The 20,653-nt window shown below is 51.1% G+C and overlaps 3 protein-coding genes across 5 annotated transcripts; all 3 read right to left on the reverse strand.

The window, feature by feature from the left end:
- Positions 1 to 216: 216 nt before the first annotated feature.
- LOC147173105 (uncharacterized) lies at positions 217 to 3,359 on the reverse strand. Its single transcript, XM_086075718.1, has 5 exons — positions 2,853 to 3,359; positions 2,497 to 2,615; positions 1,385 to 1,487; positions 378 to 445; positions 217 to 291 (listed from the first exon to the last, which is right to left on the reverse strand). Exons 1-5 carry the CDS (start codon positions 2,911 to 2,913, stop codon positions 217 to 219), a joined length of 426 nt encoding a protein of 141 aa, XP_085931844.1. The 5' UTR covers positions 2,914 to 3,359.
- A 298-nt stretch (positions 3,360 to 3,657) lies between these two features.
- On the reverse strand, positions 3,658 to 11,522 carry phf19 (PHD finger protein 19). The gene is made up of 14 exons (XM_086075038.1): positions 11,376 to 11,522; positions 10,847 to 11,059; positions 9,916 to 9,997; positions 9,480 to 9,584; positions 9,232 to 9,326; positions 8,315 to 8,463; positions 8,149 to 8,244; positions 6,952 to 7,141; positions 6,811 to 6,878; positions 5,851 to 5,985; positions 5,730 to 5,790; positions 5,593 to 5,657; positions 5,455 to 5,523; positions 3,658 to 4,479 (listed from the first exon to the last, which is right to left on the reverse strand). Exons 2-14 carry the CDS (start codon positions 11,051 to 11,053, stop codon positions 4,179 to 4,181), a joined length of 1,623 nt encoding a protein of 540 aa, XP_085931164.1. The 5' UTR covers positions 11,054 to 11,059; positions 11,376 to 11,522; the 3' UTR covers positions 3,658 to 4,178.
- Positions 11,523 to 11,739: 217 nt separating this feature from the next.
- On the reverse strand, positions 11,740 to 20,061 carry LOC147173107 (fibrinogen C domain-containing protein 1-like). Of its 3 annotated transcripts, XM_086076814.1 has the most exons (9): positions 19,910 to 20,061; positions 19,665 to 19,743; positions 18,173 to 18,285; positions 16,267 to 16,633; positions 15,960 to 16,077; positions 15,748 to 15,884; positions 14,214 to 14,310; positions 13,293 to 13,472; positions 11,740 to 12,957 (listed from the first exon to the last, which is right to left on the reverse strand). In XM_086076814.1, the coding sequence occupies exons 2-9, from the start codon at positions 19,740 to 19,742 to the stop codon at positions 12,698 to 12,700; spliced, it is 1,350 nt and encodes a 449-aa protein (XP_085932940.1). In that variant the 5' UTR covers position 19,743; positions 19,910 to 20,061; the 3' UTR covers positions 11,740 to 12,697. The 3 variants fall into 3 exon arrangements, with proteins under 3 accessions (XP_085932940.1, XP_085932938.1, XP_085932939.1); XM_086076812.1 differs by having other exon boundaries at positions 15,748 to 16,077; XM_086076813.1 differs by having other exon boundaries at positions 15,748 to 16,077; positions 19,844 to 19,974.
- Between the last annotated feature and the right edge of the window lie 592 nt (positions 20,062 to 20,653).

A 20,653-nucleotide genomic window follows, 5' to 3' on the forward strand; every position in this document is an offset into this window, starting at 1 on the left:
TTAATTTAGTTTGACCTTTGCCATTTGTTGGAACTACAAAATCGGTCCAAATTTTCAACGTCATTCTCTTTGCCTGATGTTGGAGTCTGTTAATGTGTACACAAATAGACAGAAATAAAAAAGTGAAGGATGCGTCGATCGAATCCAGCAGGTCGGAGCCTGACGTCATTTGAATTCCGCAGCTCCAAAAAGCTTGCCCCGAATGCGTTTGGCGCCTTACCTGCCTTGGGAAGCGTCCCCGACGCCGACACGCCTGCCAAGCGAGCGCTTCAGCCTGCCGGACAGGAACGCCTGCGCGGCAAAGGAGAAGATGACCCTCGCGCCGGCACCCAAAGGAGCCACAAGCAAACAGCGCCGGCCGGCCGTGCTCGGCCTACCGTCACTTTGGCGGCGGGCGCGTCCGAGGCGGCGCTACTCAGGGGGCGGCTTCTCCTCTCGAGACGCTCTGGAAAAGGTGCCAAGCGGACGCGTTGGCGACCGCAAACCATCACGTGGTCTCGCAAACGCCTTCCAAATCCAACGCATAATTTAAATCCATCATCATCGCTCGAGGACGTTCGTCGGCGCTTTTCTTCATTCCGAAAAGGACCGCGTCCGTCACCGACGGACGCACGTTTTGCACACGACTGACGGAAACGCGTCACGAGGGAGAACGACATCGAGGGTGCAAAAGTGAAAAGAAAAAAAAACTTTGAACTTTGCTCGTCAATCTGATGACCCGCCCGAGTTTGTGCTGGCTGCTAACTCAATCTCGGTCGTCAACTCCACGCCTGCGCCGCTTTTTTTTAGGGGGGGGGACAAAAACAAGTGTCTGTCTTGGACGGTCGCCGTCCGAACCGCGTCGTCGCAAATTGCTGTCATTTCAACAAAATCACCGCGAGCTGGTTCCAATTATTGATTTGTTTTGCAGCAAATGTGCGAGGAGAAGAAAATGAAGGGAAAAAAGAACAAGAAAAAGACATGGAAAAAAGGAAAAGGCAAAAAAGGAAAAGCATGAAGAGGAAAAAAAGAAGAGAAAATGAAAAACGAACAAGAAAAAAAAAAGGACAAATAATGAGAAATAGAAGAAAAGTAAACAAGAAAAATAGCGACGATGCAAACTATCGATGACGGAAAGGCGGCGAAACTGAAACATGCCGATGTTTTGGACGGCGTGCAGATGACGGAGACAAATTTGTCCGCCCACCTCAGGCCATTTGTTGCCTTTTGAACGGAAGGGAAATTTTTCTCTCGAACAAACCTTTTGCCGAGCTCAAATGTATGAACCGACCGACGCCGGCGCCGGCGGCGGCGGCCATCATCTCCGACTCGTCCCGGTCGCCGCCACCACGCAAACAATCAACGTGCTTCCCGCCGCTCACATCTTCAGCAAATGCGAACGCACCTTTGTGGGCGGAGTCAGAGGGCGCCGGGGTCACACGCAGGCGGTATCTTAGCAACCACACAGCACAAGACTCCGCCCTCTGGGACAGCAGCGAAGGATGAACCTGAAAAATGGCAAAAGCAGAAAAGAAACATTCCAGTCTATCATTCAATTGGAAATGTCAATCATTTTTGTTATTAGAACGAGATCATAATCATTTATGTATTGTATGATTTATCGAACTTACAAATGTAACCATTTCACCGAATTGTAAAAATGTCCCGTTTTCTTTTTGTCGTGATTTTGAATGTCGCTTTCCCGCTTGGCTTCACCTCAAAGCGGATGCATTTTGGCCACGAGGAAACGCATGCAGCCGGCGAGCCGCATCGCACAGCGGCGCCGGCCGCTCGCGCTGGCAGACGGGTCCGGTCCGGGTCCACAAAGGCCGCCACAAGGAGTTTACCTGTCGCTTGAGTAGAAGCGCCTGCGGCTGATGAGGCCAAAACCAAAGCGTGGCAGGCTTTGGACTTTCCGGACACCTCTTGGAAAGGAAAGGAAGATCTCGACCGCGAGGAGACTCTGCATGTGGCGTCTCAAGGTCAAAGGTCGTACAGGGGTGTTAGCTCGAATCGATTCATTTTGACAAGTCGGCTTTTGTGGCGTGAAATTTGAAACTTGAAATAATCCATTTGAGCAACTCAACATTGTCTTTTGTGTTGAATGCAAATCCGACATTTGCAAACGTCTCTTTTTACTTTGGAAAACAAGGAAAACCGCGAACCGAGAAAAGTTCCCAAAAGTGCAACAGCAAGCACATTTTTTAATCACTAAACAATACCAAATAGGCAACAAGCATTGGTTCATTAATTAACAGCCATCAAGAGGACAACATTTTTTTCAGATGAAACTCATGAAAAAGGGAAACGCATTTGATCAAATTGATTGAATAATCAATTGTCAAAACCTTTGTTAGTCCAAGAGTCAGCGAGCAACTTCGTCTCCAAACGGCCCTGAAAAAAAATCCATCCCTGCTCCGCCGCGGACGGACGCGCGGACGGACGTGCGGACGGACGGAGCGCTCAAAGTGGAGCGCAGGACTTTGAAAAGGTGAAAAGGTGAAAAGGCGAGCTCACCTCCAGGTCGTCCAGCAGCAGCAGGCGAGCGTCGGACAGGACGCACAACATCCTGCTCCACGTGTACGGCTCCGCCCTCTGACCGCACGACAGCCAATGGATGGAGGCGCTCTTCAGTTCTGACAAAAAGACATTCGACGTCATCTCAGACGGGACGAAAAGATCCATCGCAGCAGATGACTTTGTTGCGGCCATCTTTGGATCATCTGAGCATCACTCGGACGGACGGACGGCCATTCTTCTTCTTGGTTTGGAGGCGGATCCACTTCCAGGGACGGCGCTGGCCAGAGCGTTTCTTTGCAAAAGTTGCCCACCAACGCGTCATTCCTCCAACGTCAACAAATCAATCAACTCACCAATAACATTCATCCAGCCAAGATGTTGCCAGCGGGAAAGATGTTTGAGCCCCGTCTCCATGGCGACCACGCCCACAAATAGACATCAAGACGCACACGCATGACAAGGACACACCTGTCGATCAGTCATCCAAGCCCAGAAGAAAACGGCGGCGGCGGCACCGACGACACTTACAAGCGCCTTAAGAGCATTAGCAGATTACTTCCTCTTACACGCACACGCACACACTTGCGATGTCATTAAATTGTAATCCAGCCCGTTGTCGGTCCTTTCATTGACTTACATTACGGTGGGAAGCGTGACGACGTGATGAGGAAAGCCACGGGGTCAAAGGTCAACAAGGCCCACCGGAGCGCGGTTGCTCGGGATGTAGCGATAACCAAAAATCACATGACGATGAAAATAAGTGCGCAATACGATAATTAGCGCAATATTGTGGGGAGGTTGGCGATAAATACGAAATCATGAAACGAGCTTTACGATACGTTAATTATTACGATATTGTGGGGAGCGAAAAAAAAAGCCGAGTGGCCGTGCAGCGGCTGGAAAGTGCAAGAAGAGCGGGATGACGTCATCATCATCATCATCATCATCATCATGCTTCAGCAGTCTACTTGTGAACCGACATCGTTGGTGCTCAAGGGCACACGAGCAGTTGTTGACGTTGTTGCTTGTGGCGCGCCCACCATTGTTGCTTTCTTTCAATTGTTGGAAATGAGGAAATCAGCAGCGCAACTTTCAAAGTCCTACTTTTTTCATCACAGCATCTCGCCGCCGCATCAAATGTTGACGTTTTACATCCAGTTGGAGCTGAAAGCCGAATACGGTGAACTTTTGGGGAGTCGGAAGCATTTCAGGGCTCCCCGCTTGACAGTCCTGCCGCTTGCACTGCTTGAAATGAGGCCAAGGGGTGCCCGAGTCCGGTCCTGGAGCGCCCCGGCCTCGCCGGACCGGGTCCCGTGTCTCCCTAATCCAACACGGAGGAACCGAATGATCAGCAAACTTTGCAGAAGCCTGATCCGGAATCAGGTGTGTTGGAGGAGGGAAACCCGATCGACGTTCAACCTTAGCATGAAGCTAGCGGATTAGCTTGAGCTTTTTTGCAGTGGACTTGAAATGAAGAGCTTGAAGATTTTTCTTTGGAGACGCGTGCACAAGTTTGACACGTTTATTTTGTTTCTCAACATCTTTGACTACGTGAAGCTGAAGTGCAATTGAAATTCAGAGGACATTTTCTCCGGCTTGCGTGTTGATGATCCCGTGGGCACACGACGTGGTGGCGTGCGTGCGTGCGTGCGTGCGTGCGCGGTGGCGTGCGCGCGCCTCTAGTAAGGCGCGGCGCTCTCCCACTGCAGCAGGTACTGCAAGTGGCCGTCTGCGGTGAGGCGGCGCGCCAGCACGTGGCAGCGCTCGCCACCCGCGGCTCTGCCCAACAGCGCCGAGAGGGCGACGCGCAGGCGGGACGCGTCGGAAGGCCGGCCGCACGGCAGGCGGGACGACGGGACGGCGCGCGGGCCTTCCTCCTCGCCGCTTGCGGAAGGCGCCTCCTCCGCCGCCTCGCTGCCATTGGCTGCCTGCTTGGAGGCGGAGCTGGCCAACTTCCTCTTCCTGCTGCCCAACTTTTGCCTGAAGACAAAGGTCAAAGGTTGAGAACGGGGAGGCCCAGATCGGGTTCGCCTGACCAACAGAATCTCAAATAGAAAGAAGGAAGAAGCTGGAGAGACCGCAAACTTTTTTTGCTGACTCTTGACGGCAACTTGGGCAACAGTTCAACTTGTAATTCGTTGCAATCTCAATCATTCATTCACCAAATCCTTTTTTCATCAGTTTTCAAAAAACAGGACACCATTTCCAATGGACCCGAATGGCAAGGAATTTTGATTCACTTCCTGCTTTGGTCTGCAATGCTGCATTTGAGGATGGCCGGAAGTCGGACTTTTCAGAGTTCAAAAGCAGGAAGTGTGGACGGGGACGCCCCCTCAAACTCGGAAATACCACTTGTGAAGTTGGGAACAAATAAAAAAAAAATAGCTCAACTTAAAATAAAAAGGACTTTACGCTGACTTTACGCCGTACGAGATTGAATGGTTGCAAATCAGGCAAGTGGCTCTTTTGCCCTCCAGCGTTCCCGAGGGGGCGTTCCCGAGGGGGCGTTCCTGAGGGGGCGTTCCCATGACGACGTCGCGTGCAAAAGGTCAATAGGATGGCATGGCGAGAAACGTTTCTTGGGGAGGAGCAATATGGCGGCCTCGCGACTTCAAAAGTCTCGGCCTATCGGCTCTCCGGTCGTACGCTCGGATCGGTGGGCGCCGCGCTCTGCGCTTCGCCGTTGCCATGGTGACTCGCCGAATCGGGTTCCAGCCATGTGGTCTTTTTCGTGTCGCGTAACGCCGGGTGAAAGTAATCCGCGTTGATCAAACGACCTCGAATCAGCCGTCGTGGGACTGAAAACGCAGTTTCCTCTGTTCAGGGTTCGACCCCGGCTCTCCGAAATATCCCAACGACAACATCCGAACAATGGATTCAAGTTGAGCAATTGGCGTGCACCGCCATTTTGTGGAAGCGAAACGTTTGGACGCTCCCACAACATCTGGTTGCTACCTGTTGCCAGCGCTGACGGAAGTTGCCGCCGAAGAGTTCCTGGAGTTCTGCTCGATGCCGGACGTGCGACTGCAACACGACATTCTCGTCAGCGCCGCCCCCGTCATTGCGTGCGTGCGTGCGTGCGTGCGCAAAAACCTTTTGAGCTTGTGCAGTTGGTCCAGGGTGAAGTCAAAGATGGCGGCCATGTGCTGATGATGGTTCTGCCGGCGCAAAGGCAAACCATTAGCTTCAGCAAAAAAGCAAACATCAGCAAACCAAAGAAGCGTCCTTACGTCGGGAATGGCGTCGTCAAACAACCACTTGGACTTGCGCTTCCTCCTCTCCGACGTGCCGCTGCGTGCGCACGCGCGTTACGCATCAACAAAAGGACAATTCATGCGTGGAGACACCTACCTGATGGCGCCGACGGCCTTCTTGCAGTCCCGCCCCCGTTCGCCGGGAAAAAGTTTGGAGGGCGGCGTGGGAGGAACGCGCGTCCTCAGACGAAAGATGCACTTCCTTTTTTTCATCTCTTTCCCGCACAGGAACCTGCACGCACGCACGCACGCACGCACGCACGCACGCACACAAACACACGGCCCGTCTTCACAAGTGCTTCCGAGACACAAGCTTGTCAAACGCATGTCCACGCTTCGGACATGATCAACGCACGGCAGGATGTACGTTCTCAATGCAAAATATCGTTTGACATTCATGAACGTCAAAGTGGACAAATGTGCTTGCATTATTTTCTTCAAATTCAACACAGTAATTCATTTGATAGCAAGTCATTCATGACATTTGTGTTGAGGCCATTTTCTGACACGAGGCGGCATTAGTCATTCATGTTGGACATTGGCGAGTTTTTGTTTCCAAATGAAGAGCCATTTGTATTTGGAACCCGAAGCCACTTGTGCATTTTGTTGATTGCAAATGACAAGCAGCAAATTGCAGACGCATGTTTTCATCACATTCATTGTCGCTAAATTGGCTTCGAGCGACTGGAACCCGACACGGTGTTGAATGCTTCTTAATGCCATTTGCGGCCTTCATTTGAGCAAAATCCACTTCATGACCCGGCAAAAAAAGAACGACAATGAAGAAGCGCGTTTTGGGTGGAAAAGCACGATGTCCCACGATGCATTGCGGCAATCTCCAAAATGAAGCGGGCGGGCGGGCGTGAATATCTGACGAACTGCGAGCGTCAGCAGGGTTGGAGAACCCAGGTCCACAAAGTCCAAAGCGGTGGAGACCAGCTGCTTTACCTGCCGCTTGATTGGAAACGCCAACCCGTTGGACTTTGTGGCGTCGGATTCCTCGAGCCGGCGTGCCGCTCGCTCGCGCGGGCATCGGCGGAAGCAGATTTGCACTTACTTGCTCTTGTACTTGTTGAGGGCGTCGAGCAGGTGCTGCCCCCTGTCTGCCGGAGGAGTGTTGGCCAGCTACAGGTTGCGCAAGCAGACGGTTAGCGGCAGGCGGCTAAGTGCGGCCGGCCGGCGGGCGCGGCTTCGCTACCTTCGCCAGCTGCAAGGCTTCCCAGCGCGCGTTGACGAAAGTCAGGATCTCGTCCAGCTCGAAGTACTTCTTCTTGTAGCTCAGCGACAGGTTGTAGAGGACCAGGTGCACCGCGTCCACCCAGCGCAGAGGCAAGCGCCGCAGCTGCTCGCATCCTTTGCTGCACACGCAGCACGTGAACAAGTAGAACCTGCGCCACAAAAGCACGTCGTCAACGCCGCGCGCGTCTGACGGCAAATCCCGAAGACCCTCGGCTTGACGCCGACGGACAAGCAGACGCATTTTCTCATGACGTCAGCGCCTTTCAGAACACATTGGCATGGGCCGATACTCCATTTTGACGCCGTGAGAAAAAATATCGCGGTACTTGAGTTACAGCTCTAAATCGTCCTTTTCAAAAATATTTGGGTAAATAAAAACAGCCCCCCCCCCCCCCCATTCAACACATTCCATTTCCTTTTTAAGCTAAAAATAGCCACTTTGGTACATTACGAAACGAGAACCATGCGGAGTTGAAATAAATAAATGTTGACATTCTTCTTTTTAGCAAGTCCGATGACTGGTGAGCTATTTTTAGACTCAACGTCCTTGAGGACACGCTTGCACCGACACGTACTTATTATTTATGCATTTATTATTGAAGGCCAATAAGCGTCTCCCCTGATCCGCACCGCTCTCTTTCTTCCCTCCTCCACGTGCACTCGCTGTCGAAGGAGAAGAAGTTCAAAGAAGGCCATGAACTGCAAATTGGTTTGATGCAGGTGACGTTATTGACGGTTATTGAAACATTGATTTTTTTCCAACCACAGTAAATCGACAAACGGATTTTCGGCCCGTGCCTAAAAATACATTGACAAAAGTGGTCTTTCACATTTCCAGTCATGAAGTCAAAGTTCAGCAAGCACAAGTCAACACTTTGAAGAAAATAGTAGGCAAGATTACGGGCTGCAAAACCAAAGACTTTCTTTGAGGGTCCGAATTCATTTGTCGACGACGGCCCACAGAATGTTTACGTTCTTCTTTTCTAAACTGTTGCATTGACTGCCGTTGCTTCTTCGATTTCTTTTTGCGGCGAAAGAGCGAGCGAGGAAGCGAGAGAGAGAGAGGGTCCGGTCCCGAGTCGACCTTTTAAGCATTTGCCAGGTCCCTTCTCAGTTGTCAGCAAAGGAATGGGCGGGGTTTGTGTTTCCTGCTCACCTGTCCCCGAACATCATGCTCTCCTGCAGACACTGCGTGCACGCCTCGTGGAACCACTGCTGGCACCCCAAACACTGCAGCATCTTCAGGTACCACCTGCGCACACGCACGTCAACATCAACAACACTCTGCGCGGGTGCGTGCGCGCGTGCGTGCGCGGTCTTACTCTCCGGGGCCTCCGCAGTAGCAGTAAGACTGCTGCTGATTAGTCCGATGCTGAGCGTCCCATTCCAGAGCGTCCAGGTCGTAGGACAGAACCTGCTTCATGGACAACAGAGCTTTGGCCAGGGGCCCCTTCCTCAGAGCGCCCCCTTTCTGTGGGGAGGGAGGGCCACAACTGTCACATCATCACACCTTCATCAAGGTGCGTGCGTGCTCGTGATCATTTCATCAATGCAATTTCGTCAACACACGACGAAAACTAGACTCGACTAAAACCCTCATGAATAAACAATAAGTGCAACTAAATGAGTACGCATTTTCGTCAACTTATGAAGACAAGACGAAAATGTACTTCACTTAGTAAAAACTGGACTAAAATTGATGGACATTTTAGTTCATGAACAAAAATGATACCATTTTGCAGAATCTTGTCTCTGCTAATCTGTCATGTGACACACAGTGACACGCCCCCTTTCACATCTGCAGCTCGCGAGTGCAACATACACAAAGTGAAAGGTTCAAAAATAGATAGAGTTATAACATAACATTAATCCAACGGCTCGAAACGTTCCAACAATGTTATTGCGACCGCTAACTAATGATGGCTAACTTACTAGCTCGTAGCTTGGAGCCAAAGTAGCCGCTTGTTGATATACTGGAATTGTGTGTCAAGTTGCTTTTCATCAAAAAGACCAGATAACATTTCATGTGAAATAGTTTAAGATCCAAAATGTTCAACAAAATGTTTCCTTGGACTACAATAAAGACTAAAATGCTAGATTTATAGCAGACTCAAAATGGACTACACAAAAACAGGATGATAAAAACTAACAAGCGTGATTTCGTAAAACTGGACTAAAACTGAGACAACATTTTTAAATGGCGGATAAAATGAACACTCGTTCGTTCGTGCGTGCGTACCCTGACGGCCAGGGCGAAGACGCAACGTCGACAAAACCAGGGACTGGTGTCAGCGCTGCCCTCTACAGGAGGAATGTGGCACTGCTGGTGGAAACCTGACGAGCAGACAGACCATCAGCACAACTGGATGCAGGTGCAAACATGAATCCATTCTCAAATGATCCTTTTCGATCGACGAGGAATCGCTTTCTTTATTGAAATTGTCCAAATGACTGAAATAATCATTAGTTGCATCCAATAATTGTCACCTATGCCGCACTTTCCACAAATGAGGATTTGGTTGAGTTGAGTTGCAGCGCTCGGCCCCGCCTCCAGACACACTGAGCAACGAGGCTCCTCCCCCGGCACACCGGCTGCAAGGTGATTGGATGAATCTTACTTACGGTCACTCGGTCTGTGCCCAAATTCACAAGGCCGGTCGGGTCCTCCGAAGCGCGAATTTGCCGGCTGCGTGACGTCCGCCCCGGCGCGGCTCCGCAACACGCACACACCGATACATGAATGGATTGTCGGTCAATGCGCTGGCGACGAGCGGCATTGACAATCCATTCATATGGAAGTCCGCGCGTGCCGTCGAGTCGCGCCAGGAGTGACGTCGTGCCGCTGACAAATTCGCACTTCGCGGGACCCGGCCGGCCTTGTGGATTTGGGCGCAAGCTGTGCGTGTGCGTGCGTGCGCGTCACCGTGCTGGATGTCTTTCCATAGCACCCAAAACTTGGAGTTGTCCTCAAAGGTGACGAAGCAGCTGCGTCGTGGTGGGCTGACCTGTGCACCAATCAGAGCAAAGTTGACCAACACACACGGTGGCGTAGCCACAAGAAAAAGGTGGAGGAAAACATCTCAAGCTCCTGAAATTTGAAGGAGAGTCAACATTTGACCACCAATCAAAAATGTCAGCTGATTTGCTGGTGAATTCAATCGTGCACTTTCATTTTCATTTGGCATGTTTTGGCCAGCTACGTTAAGATCGTTAATCGATCCTCCACAAACAATTAGCAATTAGCAAGCAAGTGCCTCAATAGTATTATTGTCACTCGTTTAATGGATGTGTAGAATTATGACCTGAACTAATTAAGACTTGTACAGACGAGACATTGACGTGCAATTATTGCTCGACAGCAAGCGTGCGCACGCACGCACACACAATCAAATTCAAGCAGAAAAGCTGGTCTGACAACAGGACAGAAGCAACCGGCGGTTAGTACGACTATAAATCAGTCCGACCGTCAACTATGTGTCAACATGGCCGTCAAAAAGATACTTTGCGCCGCTGAGCCAATAGCAGCACAACAAGAAAATGGCAGGCCAAGCACATTTCTCCGTCTTATTTGGTACAAAAACACAAAAGTCATGATTTTTTTCTGCTTTTTTTCTTTCCTATCGTCGACGTTGTTGTGATAATTATGGCATGGTGAGGTTCACATCGTGGGAATATCGTACGGTGACGTTTGGATATGGTTACAATTTGCAACATTTGAGGGAAAGCGCCCAGCGCAATTTGTTCTCTCGCTCTCAAATATGCAAAATATTCAAGATTTGAAAAAGTGAGACGCGCACTCCATGAAAATGTGCAAAATCCCAATGAAGATCCAAACGTGGTCTGTCGTGCATTACCCGCAGGATCTTGCCCACGTAGTAGAGTCCATCCGACCAATGGCAGAGCACAAACTGGCCCACGCCGAGGCTGGACTGGGGGCTGACGTCATCATCCTCCTCCGGCCTGACGTCATCCTCGCTCCCCTCCCAACGCGCAGGAGCGCAACTGGCCGCCGGCGTCGCAGGCTCCGCCAGGCAGGAGACTTCCAACATGTCCTCAAACATGCCCACCTGTCACGTCACAATTCGTCATCAACGTTGAGGCAACTCCGATGACGTCGTCGTCGTCGTCGCGCGCTCCGAATGTTCAACAGAACATTCGATCTGCTTCATTGTCGTGAGCAGAAGACCGCAAAGCAAAGTCGTGTTACGCCCAAATGCAAAAGTTGCGCTTCATCTCGCACCCGGCAGGAGATTTTGGCGTCCCTTCAACGTCACAAACGACGTTTACTAGCTCACTGAGGTGTGTTTTTTGCTAGCGATAGCGACGCACAAGTATCGTTGTGGTTGAAGAAGAAACAAAAGATTAAAAGAAGCGTCACGTTACCGAGTTGAATGTTGTCGGATGTTGTTGATGCGCCGCCGCTTTTGTCGCGTCTTCTTCTCGTCGTCGGTTGGACGCCGCAGCCTGTCAGGCGTCCGCTTCAAACCATCATCGCCATCTTTTTTGCTTTTCCCGCCAAACACCGCCTGGGTTTTCCCCTCATTTGCATACTAGACGTCACATTACGTCATCAACAGTCGCCGCGACGCACGAGGGAGGTTTGTTCGTTTACACTCAATGTGAAAGGATGGAAAGTTTTTTTTCATACATGCATTTATTTATCCATTTGTAAAAATTACCCCTAAATATTAACACATTAATTATGAGAAAAAACGAAGTCACTTATTTTGAATCCATTGCAAAGAAATTATACGTAATCATCAATCTTTATTAGAACTGCACATAGTAAACAAAACAAAAAAACATCACTATTGTTCCCAATTGATTTTAAATCAAGTGCATTGTAATTTTAGATCTCTTAAATAGATCACTTTAAAAAAAAAAACGTGAATCTTTGACGAATCTATTTCTGTTAATAACCAGTCATTCTCTAAATGAACTGAATGACCGAATTTATTTGGAGGGATGTTCGATACCTTCTTTTTTTTTTCAGACCAGCTCCGGGACGAGCACTCAACTCTTGAGTAGTGAGCAATATCTGTATCAGGTATTTTTGATACATAAATCCCCCCCCCCCCCCCAAAAAAAAAGGGATGATTATTAAAGAAAGACCTATATATTCGAATACATATTTTTTTCTTCTAATTGCATAAAATGAATGGCAACATTTCTATTCTTCTCATTTCTGATTTCGAGTTCCTGTTTGTAAAATGGCCACAAGAGGCCGCCGTCGTGAGTAGTGATACCTTGAAATGATAAAGCCAGGTACCAGCTCGGTGACGATACCGATACCGACCTGCTTTCGGTACTCGCCAGTCCGTTTATTCGTACTGTAAAAAAAAAAAAGTAATTCAAATGAACAAAGGAAAGCTTTGTTTCATTCATCGATGATTTTTTTAGATGAAACATTTTGGAAAAGAATAAATACAGCAACCTGCAGGAACACTAAAGCGGCCGTTTTAATCCCCCCCCCCCCAAAAGTCTTTCATGACAAGCTGGACATTCAACACAACAACAAGTTTCTTCTCGAGTGAGCCAAAAAGAGGCTGGCAGCGACGTGAGAAAAGGATGAATCGCTTGAAGCCCCCAAGATGGCGGAAGCGGCACTTTGACTGCTCCGAGCATCTTGACAAGCGGGGCCCGATGGTCGCTTGGTGCGAGCGTGCCGCGTGTCGGAGCCGACGGGACCAGGGAAGGCCGAACGGTCAGTTGGCGTTGACCGCGGGCCGAATCTTCATCTCGGTGAATCGGAGCGAGTACTGCCAGCCGGTCCAGCTGGACCACTCCACGCCGTCGGCGTACGAGGCGTGGTTCCCGCCCAGGTACTGGCCGTTCAGGTTGGACGTGTGACAGTTGCGGTACCACCAAGCGCCCTGGTAGTAGGCGGCGCAGTTGTTCTCAGACTGGTCCCGGTCCCGGTCTTTGGTGGTGAACTGCATCCCGGAATGCTTCAGGAGGGAATCGCCTGGAGGGCACACAGACGTTGGTCCGCACGCGGCTCGCTGCCCGTTGGGAGTTTTGCCGACATTTTGCAAACACAAAGATGTCAAATTGGATTTGTAGCAATTTAGATGAGTGACTCGTCAGACCGCGTATTGTTTATGCGTCTTGAGTTCCAAGAACGGCTCACCCTCGCTGGACATGTACAGTGCCTTGTGAAAGGGTTAGCAAGGGTTTTGTTGCACTTGACAATTGTTTCCCACTTGGTGCTGATTCTTCGCCCCAAAAGAATCCAATTTGATATCTTGTTGATGTTCGCTTAAAATGAGGTCAGAAAGTTGAAGCGCTCGGAGTCGCTACCTGCAGTTCCCGAGTAGCGCTCCACCGCCAGCGGGTATCCGTCCTCCTCGGGGTTGACGGAGTCTCGGCCCACGGAGAATTCGCCGTAGTGAGCGAAGGCCGTGGCGTTGTCAAAGTCGGCCATGTCGATCCGCAGCTCGTAGCCGCCCGACCGCGTCAGAGCGTAGATCCTCTGCAGGCCTGATCAAGTAGTTTCCAGTTAGCAATAACTTGTCTTAATGTTGTCCTTTGTTTAAAAAGGAAACAACAGAAAAACAGTTCAAGGTTGAACATTTATTGTGAATAAGCAATTTGATGATACCTGAATTAAAAAATTAATAATTGTATACCATCATTTCCGGTATTGGCGATACTGGCCCTGTCTTTACCTGGTATCGGACCGATACCAACATTTGCAGTATTGCGCACCACGAGCAGTGCGCGCGCAACCGGTGCCACGGCCCCAAAGCCCGCCTCTTTTCACACATGAGCCAATCACGCACACACACGGCCCGCCTTCTTCTTCTTCTTCTGGAACTCAACTGGCCTGAAGTGTCTTTGTGGCAAACTGCCATCAGAGTTGTTTCAACTCCATCTCAGTGTCAAAAATGGAATACTTTCAAAAATGGTGTGTGTGGACCATCAGGAATTTGGGGAGTTCCCAGAACGGCCAGCCAGAACCAGCCCCGGCAATAAAGATCAATCGCTGCAAGTCGCCGGCCGCCGTGCCGGGTTCGGGTCCCTCCCAAGGTGCCCAATGACTAGCAAGAACCGCTCCTCAACCAGGCCCCATTTTGTTTGCAGTCTGTCTTTTCAAGTAACTCTGTGGGTGTTCAATTGACTTGACTTGATTTACTTGCGCTCAAGTCTCAAATATTAAAATGCGACCATCGAGGGTAGCTCATTGTTTGTGTGTGTGCGTGTTAAATGTGCATTTCTGACCGAGCCAGTGCTCCCCCGTCGTCGCTCCAAAGCCGTCTCGGTACGCATCCCAACCTCGGAAGAAATTTACAGAGCCGTCCTGTCTTCTCTGGATCACCTGCTCGCACGCACGCACGCACGCACGCACGCACGCACGCACGCACGCACGCACGCACGCACACACACACACACACACACACACACGCACACACACATGTCAGCCTGACAGCTTGAAGTGTGCTGTTTGCCCACTAAGCTAATTAGCATGATTAGCTCATTAGCAACGACATGTACTGAGGTGACCGGCTAACGAGCTCACGGTGAAAGCGGCCCCTGCAACTCTAACCCTGGCGCTCGTATCTCACTGAGCGGTAGCCGAAGTGGCCTCTGGGCAGGGTTGCAAACAGTTTTCTTGCCAACAGCCGGAAGCGTTTGCCGGTCAGACGTGTCACCAACGTTGTTTGTTGTTTGCCAATGTTGCATGCGCGAGCGTCCAAACGATGTGGCGCCATCCAAGAACGCGCAATTGCCGCTAAGGAATGATGCACAATGGCGGCAGCCGTTCTCCGCGTGGGTCATCGTGCCAGGCAAGGCGGAGCAAGACACAAAGAGGAGATGCTTATAAACGTGCTGACCAGAATATTAAAACCGGGACTCCCCGATTTCGTGGTCGATTCTATTTCGAACAAATTGAATCTGGTGATGACGGCTGCTTGTGTGATTTCTTTAGCTAATGCTAAATGCTAACGGGTCAACAGCACGAATCAAGTCAACTATTAACCGGTTTTACGATCAACCGTGGTTTGTGAACATCGGGATTATTTAAGCGCAGCCGTTCAACAACACCGCTTCTTTCCGCTCGCAACAGTTTCAACTCACGTACTTCATAGCGCTTCTGTTTCTACACGGCCCACTTAGCTGGCGTACAACAACACAGGGCTCAGCTGCGCGGGGGGAGTGGCACACCCGACGGCTGTGGGTGTTACGGGGTTCCGAGGCCTGGACCGGGTTGAGTGGAAATGGGCCAAAGTGAGGCCAAAGTGAGGCCAAAGTGAGGCCAAACCAAGGCAGCGGCGGCGAGTGAGGCGGAGGGAACCGCTGGCACACTGCGCCGCCGCTGTATCACCGACCGACCGACCGACCGCCGACCGACCGCCGACCGACCGACCGACCGACCGCCGGCCGCTTCCCCGAGGCTCCGGGCTGCGGCCCTTGACACAAGCAGTTGGCTTGCTGCCTGCACTAATGGCAAAAGCGGGACGCGGGGACGGGACCTGCCTAATTGCGGGGCTGGCGGAACCCGCCAGGACTCGGGACGGCGGGCTGGAAACGGGGACCGTCGCGGCGAAAGCAGGTCAGTGTGTCAATACACGCTTCGAAGCCAAGGTGCGCCCTCGCTGGTGCTGCTGAACCAGTAAGCCAAGTGGGAAGGGGCGGCGACTTGGTTGATTTTGTTGACAAATGTAACATTTGCTACCTTGGCAAACATCTTGAGTGAAAACAATCAAAAGTCGATTGTGTGTTTTGTTTGTTTGTTTTTCCCACGAGCACGTACGGTCCAGCCTCCCGCGTCCGTGCTCAAGTCGCAGTAAACCATGAAGCCGTCGGGCTGGTGGACGGGAAAGATGGAGTAGACTCCGTCTCGGGAGTTTCCCGCCGCCATCACGTCACTGCAGTCTCTGGGCGTGGCCGCTGAAGGAAACAATGGCGGCAAGGCGCATGAAAGAACGCAAAGGCGCTTCCAACGAGAGGCGGACGGCGGCACACCTTTGTTTTTGTCCCCGTCAAGTCTGCTCAGACTCTGCGTCTCCCTCTGCAGGTTGGACAGAGAATCCGTCAAAGCCGACCTGAGCTCGAGGACGCCGGCGTGCTCGTCCGACAGCGCCTGCACAAAACATGCCAAACATTTCCCACGCGAGCACGTCATGATCATATTTGTATTTACTGCTTTACTATCGTCTGCGCTCTCCAAATCGGATTTTGTATCTGCCGTGAACCGGAACCGACGGCCAAAGCAAGACGGGGACGGTTTTTGCTGGACTTTGTTTGCATTCAAAAACCGGCACTTCCTCACCTGAGCCATGCGGTTCTGCTGGTTCTGCAGCCGTTCCAGCCTCTGCTCCAGAACCCCTTGGCCGCTCTTCAGGGCCTGCGCTTCCCGCCTGAGGTCGCGCGCGTGTTCGCCAGCCGCCTTGAGCTCCTCGGTCAGCGCGTGGACGCGTCCCGCCTCCTGCCAGTCCTCGGCGCCGCGCGTGCTCAGCGCCCGCAGGAGCGACGTGTGCAGCGCCTCCCAGCGCTCAACGTGGCGGGCGGGGTCGGGACAGTTGGGGTCCAGGAAGATGCTGATGGGTTCGCCGTCGCCCGCCCGCGACACCGTCACCAGGGCGCTGGAATCTTTGGGGTTGGCGGAGATGACGGCAGACGAGGACGCCGCTTGGTCTCTGTGAGCGCATTGACACGCGGGAAGTGAAAAAGGATTTACGGTGGACGCTCGGGTTGCGAACGCGCCGTCTTCTGCTGCTTGCTATTGCCAGCATTGGGGATGAGGCGGGCGACCCAAAGCTTCTCAATCACGGCACCAATTGAACCCAAAAAGAGGACAAAACCCAAAAGCTCGGCCCGGAGATTGTGGCATGGCAGTCGCGGTAACATGCTGCACTCAACCTGCTATTAGTCGTGCAACGAAAACAACAACACTTTCAGGAATTCTTTTTTTTTTTAACAGATGCACAGACCGACCGTATGTAAAAAAGTGGTCTGTCCTCCCAAAAGAGGACGTTTGGTCCTTCTGTGGTCAATGCTGGCAATACAAACGGGAATCACTTCAACTTATTGATGAAGGAAATGTGAATTGTCAGGATGCAAATGTCTTTGCCTTTGTTTCGTCCTCATGAGGGTGAGCTGGACTCGGTCCCAGCTGACTTTGGCCGAGAATGTCCTCCACGGGTCGCCAGGCAACCGCCAGGCAACCGCCAGGCACAGAAAACCAGGTCCAGAAAGTCCAAACCCTGCCAGAGTTTGGCTTTGGCCGCACGTGCTTCTCCTAATGACTTTGTTTACCTGCCAGTTGAGTACAAGAACCTGCGGCCGACGGCAAACCCTGGCAGGGTTTGGACTTTCTGGACCTGGATTTGCCATCTCTGCAGCAAAACGTTATAACCAACTTTGAAGGGAATTTGGAAGGGCTGGAAATGGCGGCTAGTCAAAACAGTACATGGCGACAACGTCAAGTCCGACATTTTGTTTTTTGTCTCAACACGGCGTTGTGATGTCGACGATTTTCGGAATCGGAATTCAACAGCCATTTTGATCCGTGTCATGTTGCCTCGCCACTTGCCGTCCACTGGAAATGACATCACGGCGTCGGGTAGGTGGGCTCAGCTTCAACATATACATATATATATATATTTATTTATTTTTATCAAACCAACAAACAACTGTGTCGCATCTGCGGGTGTGTTTGTAGACACGCTTGTCATGTTGCCGATGTGAATGTCAGCCGATGTTCGTGCTATGCGAGTCCATGAAAAGGCACAGCGCTAATTTACTCCTTTTTGTTATTTATTTGCATGTTTAATGTTCAGTCTTTTGAACAAAAACGTGTGTAAAGTTAGACACAAAAAGAAGAAATTTGAGTCATTTTTTGTTTTTTAATACTGGATCGCCAATGTCTCTGTTGTGTCTCCTTTTCTACTTCTTTGCCTTCCTGCCGCCAAGCGGCTCTTTTGCAACTCATTGACAATCGCAACAACTCAATGCGTTGAATTCACAACATTTTATGCAGCCCAAGGTCGGCGTGCGAACGGTATGGCTGCATGGTTAAGAAGCACTTATTTAGACAGTTCAGGTACGAACTGATGGCCACCCCAATGAAAAATGTCCGGCCACGCCCCCCCGCGTGTCGATTGGCAGAAAAGCAATTCAGCAGCTGAACTGCCTGAAACGAAAGCATGAACTTGATGAAGGTTGTGTTTGTGCACCTGATGGCGAAGGGCAGAGGGTAGAGGCTGGCGTAGAGGATGGTGACCATCGCCGTGACGACCGCGACCACGAGCACCAGCGGCACCGCCCACAAGAGGAAGCTGCAGCATTTCTGAGCACACACACACCTTGGCAATCAGCGGCGACGTGGACTTGGCTTCTCTTCGTTTCTCGGCGCCCGATGTGCCACCCGTTCTTGGCACGGCTTGCCCCTCCCCCGTTGCCCAGCGATGCCTGCGGGCGTGGCTGCTTCGGAGTGCCTCATGGCGACGAAGCCTTTGGGCGAGGCTTCGTATTGAGCCAGACAAAAGCGGCCTCCATTTTTCCCGGGCCGCGCTTGGCTCATTGGCGTTTGATTGGCAGCTGGCGACAGCCGGATTTGTCACCTGATCAATTTGGCTCCCACGTGGTTTGCGGCAAATTGTTTCAACTTGACAGCCTTGTTAAGAAAACTTCCGTCTCTTGCGGCGTCCAACTGATTTTGCCTTTGAATGTTTGCGGGCATTCCGCCAATATTGAGGTCCATCCGTCAATGCTTAACGATTGACGGGAAGCTTAGAAAAATGATCGGAACAAGCGTTCCTGGAAGTGGGTTTCGGTTGGCCCAACGTGATCGACAATAACCGGGTGAGTACCAACGGATTGCCGGAATGTCCATTTTGCCGACGAATGACAGAAGCATTGACGGACGGCAACTTGGCTGAGGAATGACGGATCGCCGATGACAATGCGCTCGCTGCCCGATTGCTACCTTGACCGTGACGGACGGCTGTCCCGACTGTTGTAGGTTGACGGGCGCTCAAAATTGCTTGCGGCGTCCACCTGTGCTCGCTCGTCTTCGTCTTCGTCTTCGTCTGCAGGCATTAACGCGACAGCTGCTCAAGATTACAAAGCGCCTTGACTGCAGATTAACACAAATCAAGTCTAACCCTGAGCCTTATGTGCTCTCTTTTTAATCTATTTATTATGATTATTATGTTTAGCGACTTGACGGAGGGTTACGCACACGAATTCCAATGTACTTGTTTTTTAGCTGCTTTTGACACGTGTCATTCCAACTCTTTTCGATGTGATTCTTTGCTTCTTCTTCGTTTGTCACCTCCGCGTTGGACAACATTTGTGGAAGCTTTGATTGGAAATGAAAACGCGTCTTTGAGGTTTGGAGCTGCTGTTCAATTTGATGGCGCCACAATGACATGAAGGTTTTTTGGGATTTCCGATTTCTTCCGCTGCTTGACTTTCATGCAATCGGGTGTCAGTCGCCGACTCGTCGTCTTGACCCGGCGACCCATCCCGATCCGAGTCTTGAGACCGGTCGTAACGCGAAGCTTCGGACGTGAACTCCACACGCATCATCTGGAGGGATTGTGCCGATAATGCGCTGAGATCCTTTCTTTCTTCCTTTGGCCAATTCTGAGCGTTCCGTTCGCACCCGCGCTCGCCGACGGCAAATCGCTCCGCTGACGCTAAGCGGCCTCGCGCATCACGTACCTTGCGCTTGTTTGCCGGTTTGCCGTCCAGCTCCGAGCTGCTGTTGTTCATCACCGTCCAGCTCTCGTTCAGCATCATCCTGAAAGACGAGACCGCTTGTGAATTGCCGGCGGAGCGGCCAAAATTCCGGCAAAAAGAATGCAAATCCAAAAAGCTTTGAGAAGGAAAGCAAATTGTACAATTGGATTTCATCCCATTCCTGAAGGTCTCGTTTTGCTTCTTTCCAATTTGACGAGACGACTTACTTGTCTTGTCGGCCTCGCCGATCAGCCCAGACGAAGACGAGCCACCTGACCCGTCTTCCGCTGAAAAAGGGTCACGTCGTCTTGGCAACGGACGTCCACAGAGAGAGAGAGAGAGAAAGAAGGTGCTGCTCTCAAATCCATCAGATTAGCTCTCAATCTGTGCAGATTGACTTGAGCGCCGCAGATTAACAAGAGCAATGTGTCAGCCGGCACACTTACATGTCTCTCGCGCGCACGCACGCACGCACGCACGCACACGCACTTTTTCACTTTGTGCTAATCACCATCTTTATCAATCCCAAACAGAGTTGTCAAGAATTCCAAAGCAATCATAATCATTATAATCAACAGGCAATCCCAGGGGCCATTCAAGGATCAGAAGTTCAGGGGTGCTAACAGTTGGAACTATTTGGTGTGGGGGGGGGGGGGGGGGGGGGGCTTTGGTCAGCACGGGTATCAATAAAGCTTTGAGGTCTTTTCAATTGTGGCTGTGCTTGGATTTATATTAGTGGAGCTCCAGCACCCCCAAAAGTGGACGAGACACGCCGACAGGAAATCCGATTAGCATTGATGAGCAATAATGTTATTGATCGGTCGGGGTTACGTGGCGCCATCGTGCTCATTAGCAGATGCATATTTAGCCCATTTGTGGGGTTGCTTCACCCCTCCCAAAGTGAACAATAGCACCCCCAAAATTTGGGATATATATATACATATATATATATACATGCACACACCCCACCA

Source organism: Leptonotus elevatus, chromosome 5, assembly GCF_054856555.1.
Source record: "Leptonotus elevatus isolate MCC_2025b chromosome 5, RoL_Lele_1.0, whole genome shotgun sequence".
In the NCBI taxonomy this organism is placed as follows: domain Eukaryota; kingdom Metazoa; phylum Chordata; class Actinopteri; order Syngnathiformes; family Syngnathidae; genus Leptonotus; species Leptonotus elevatus.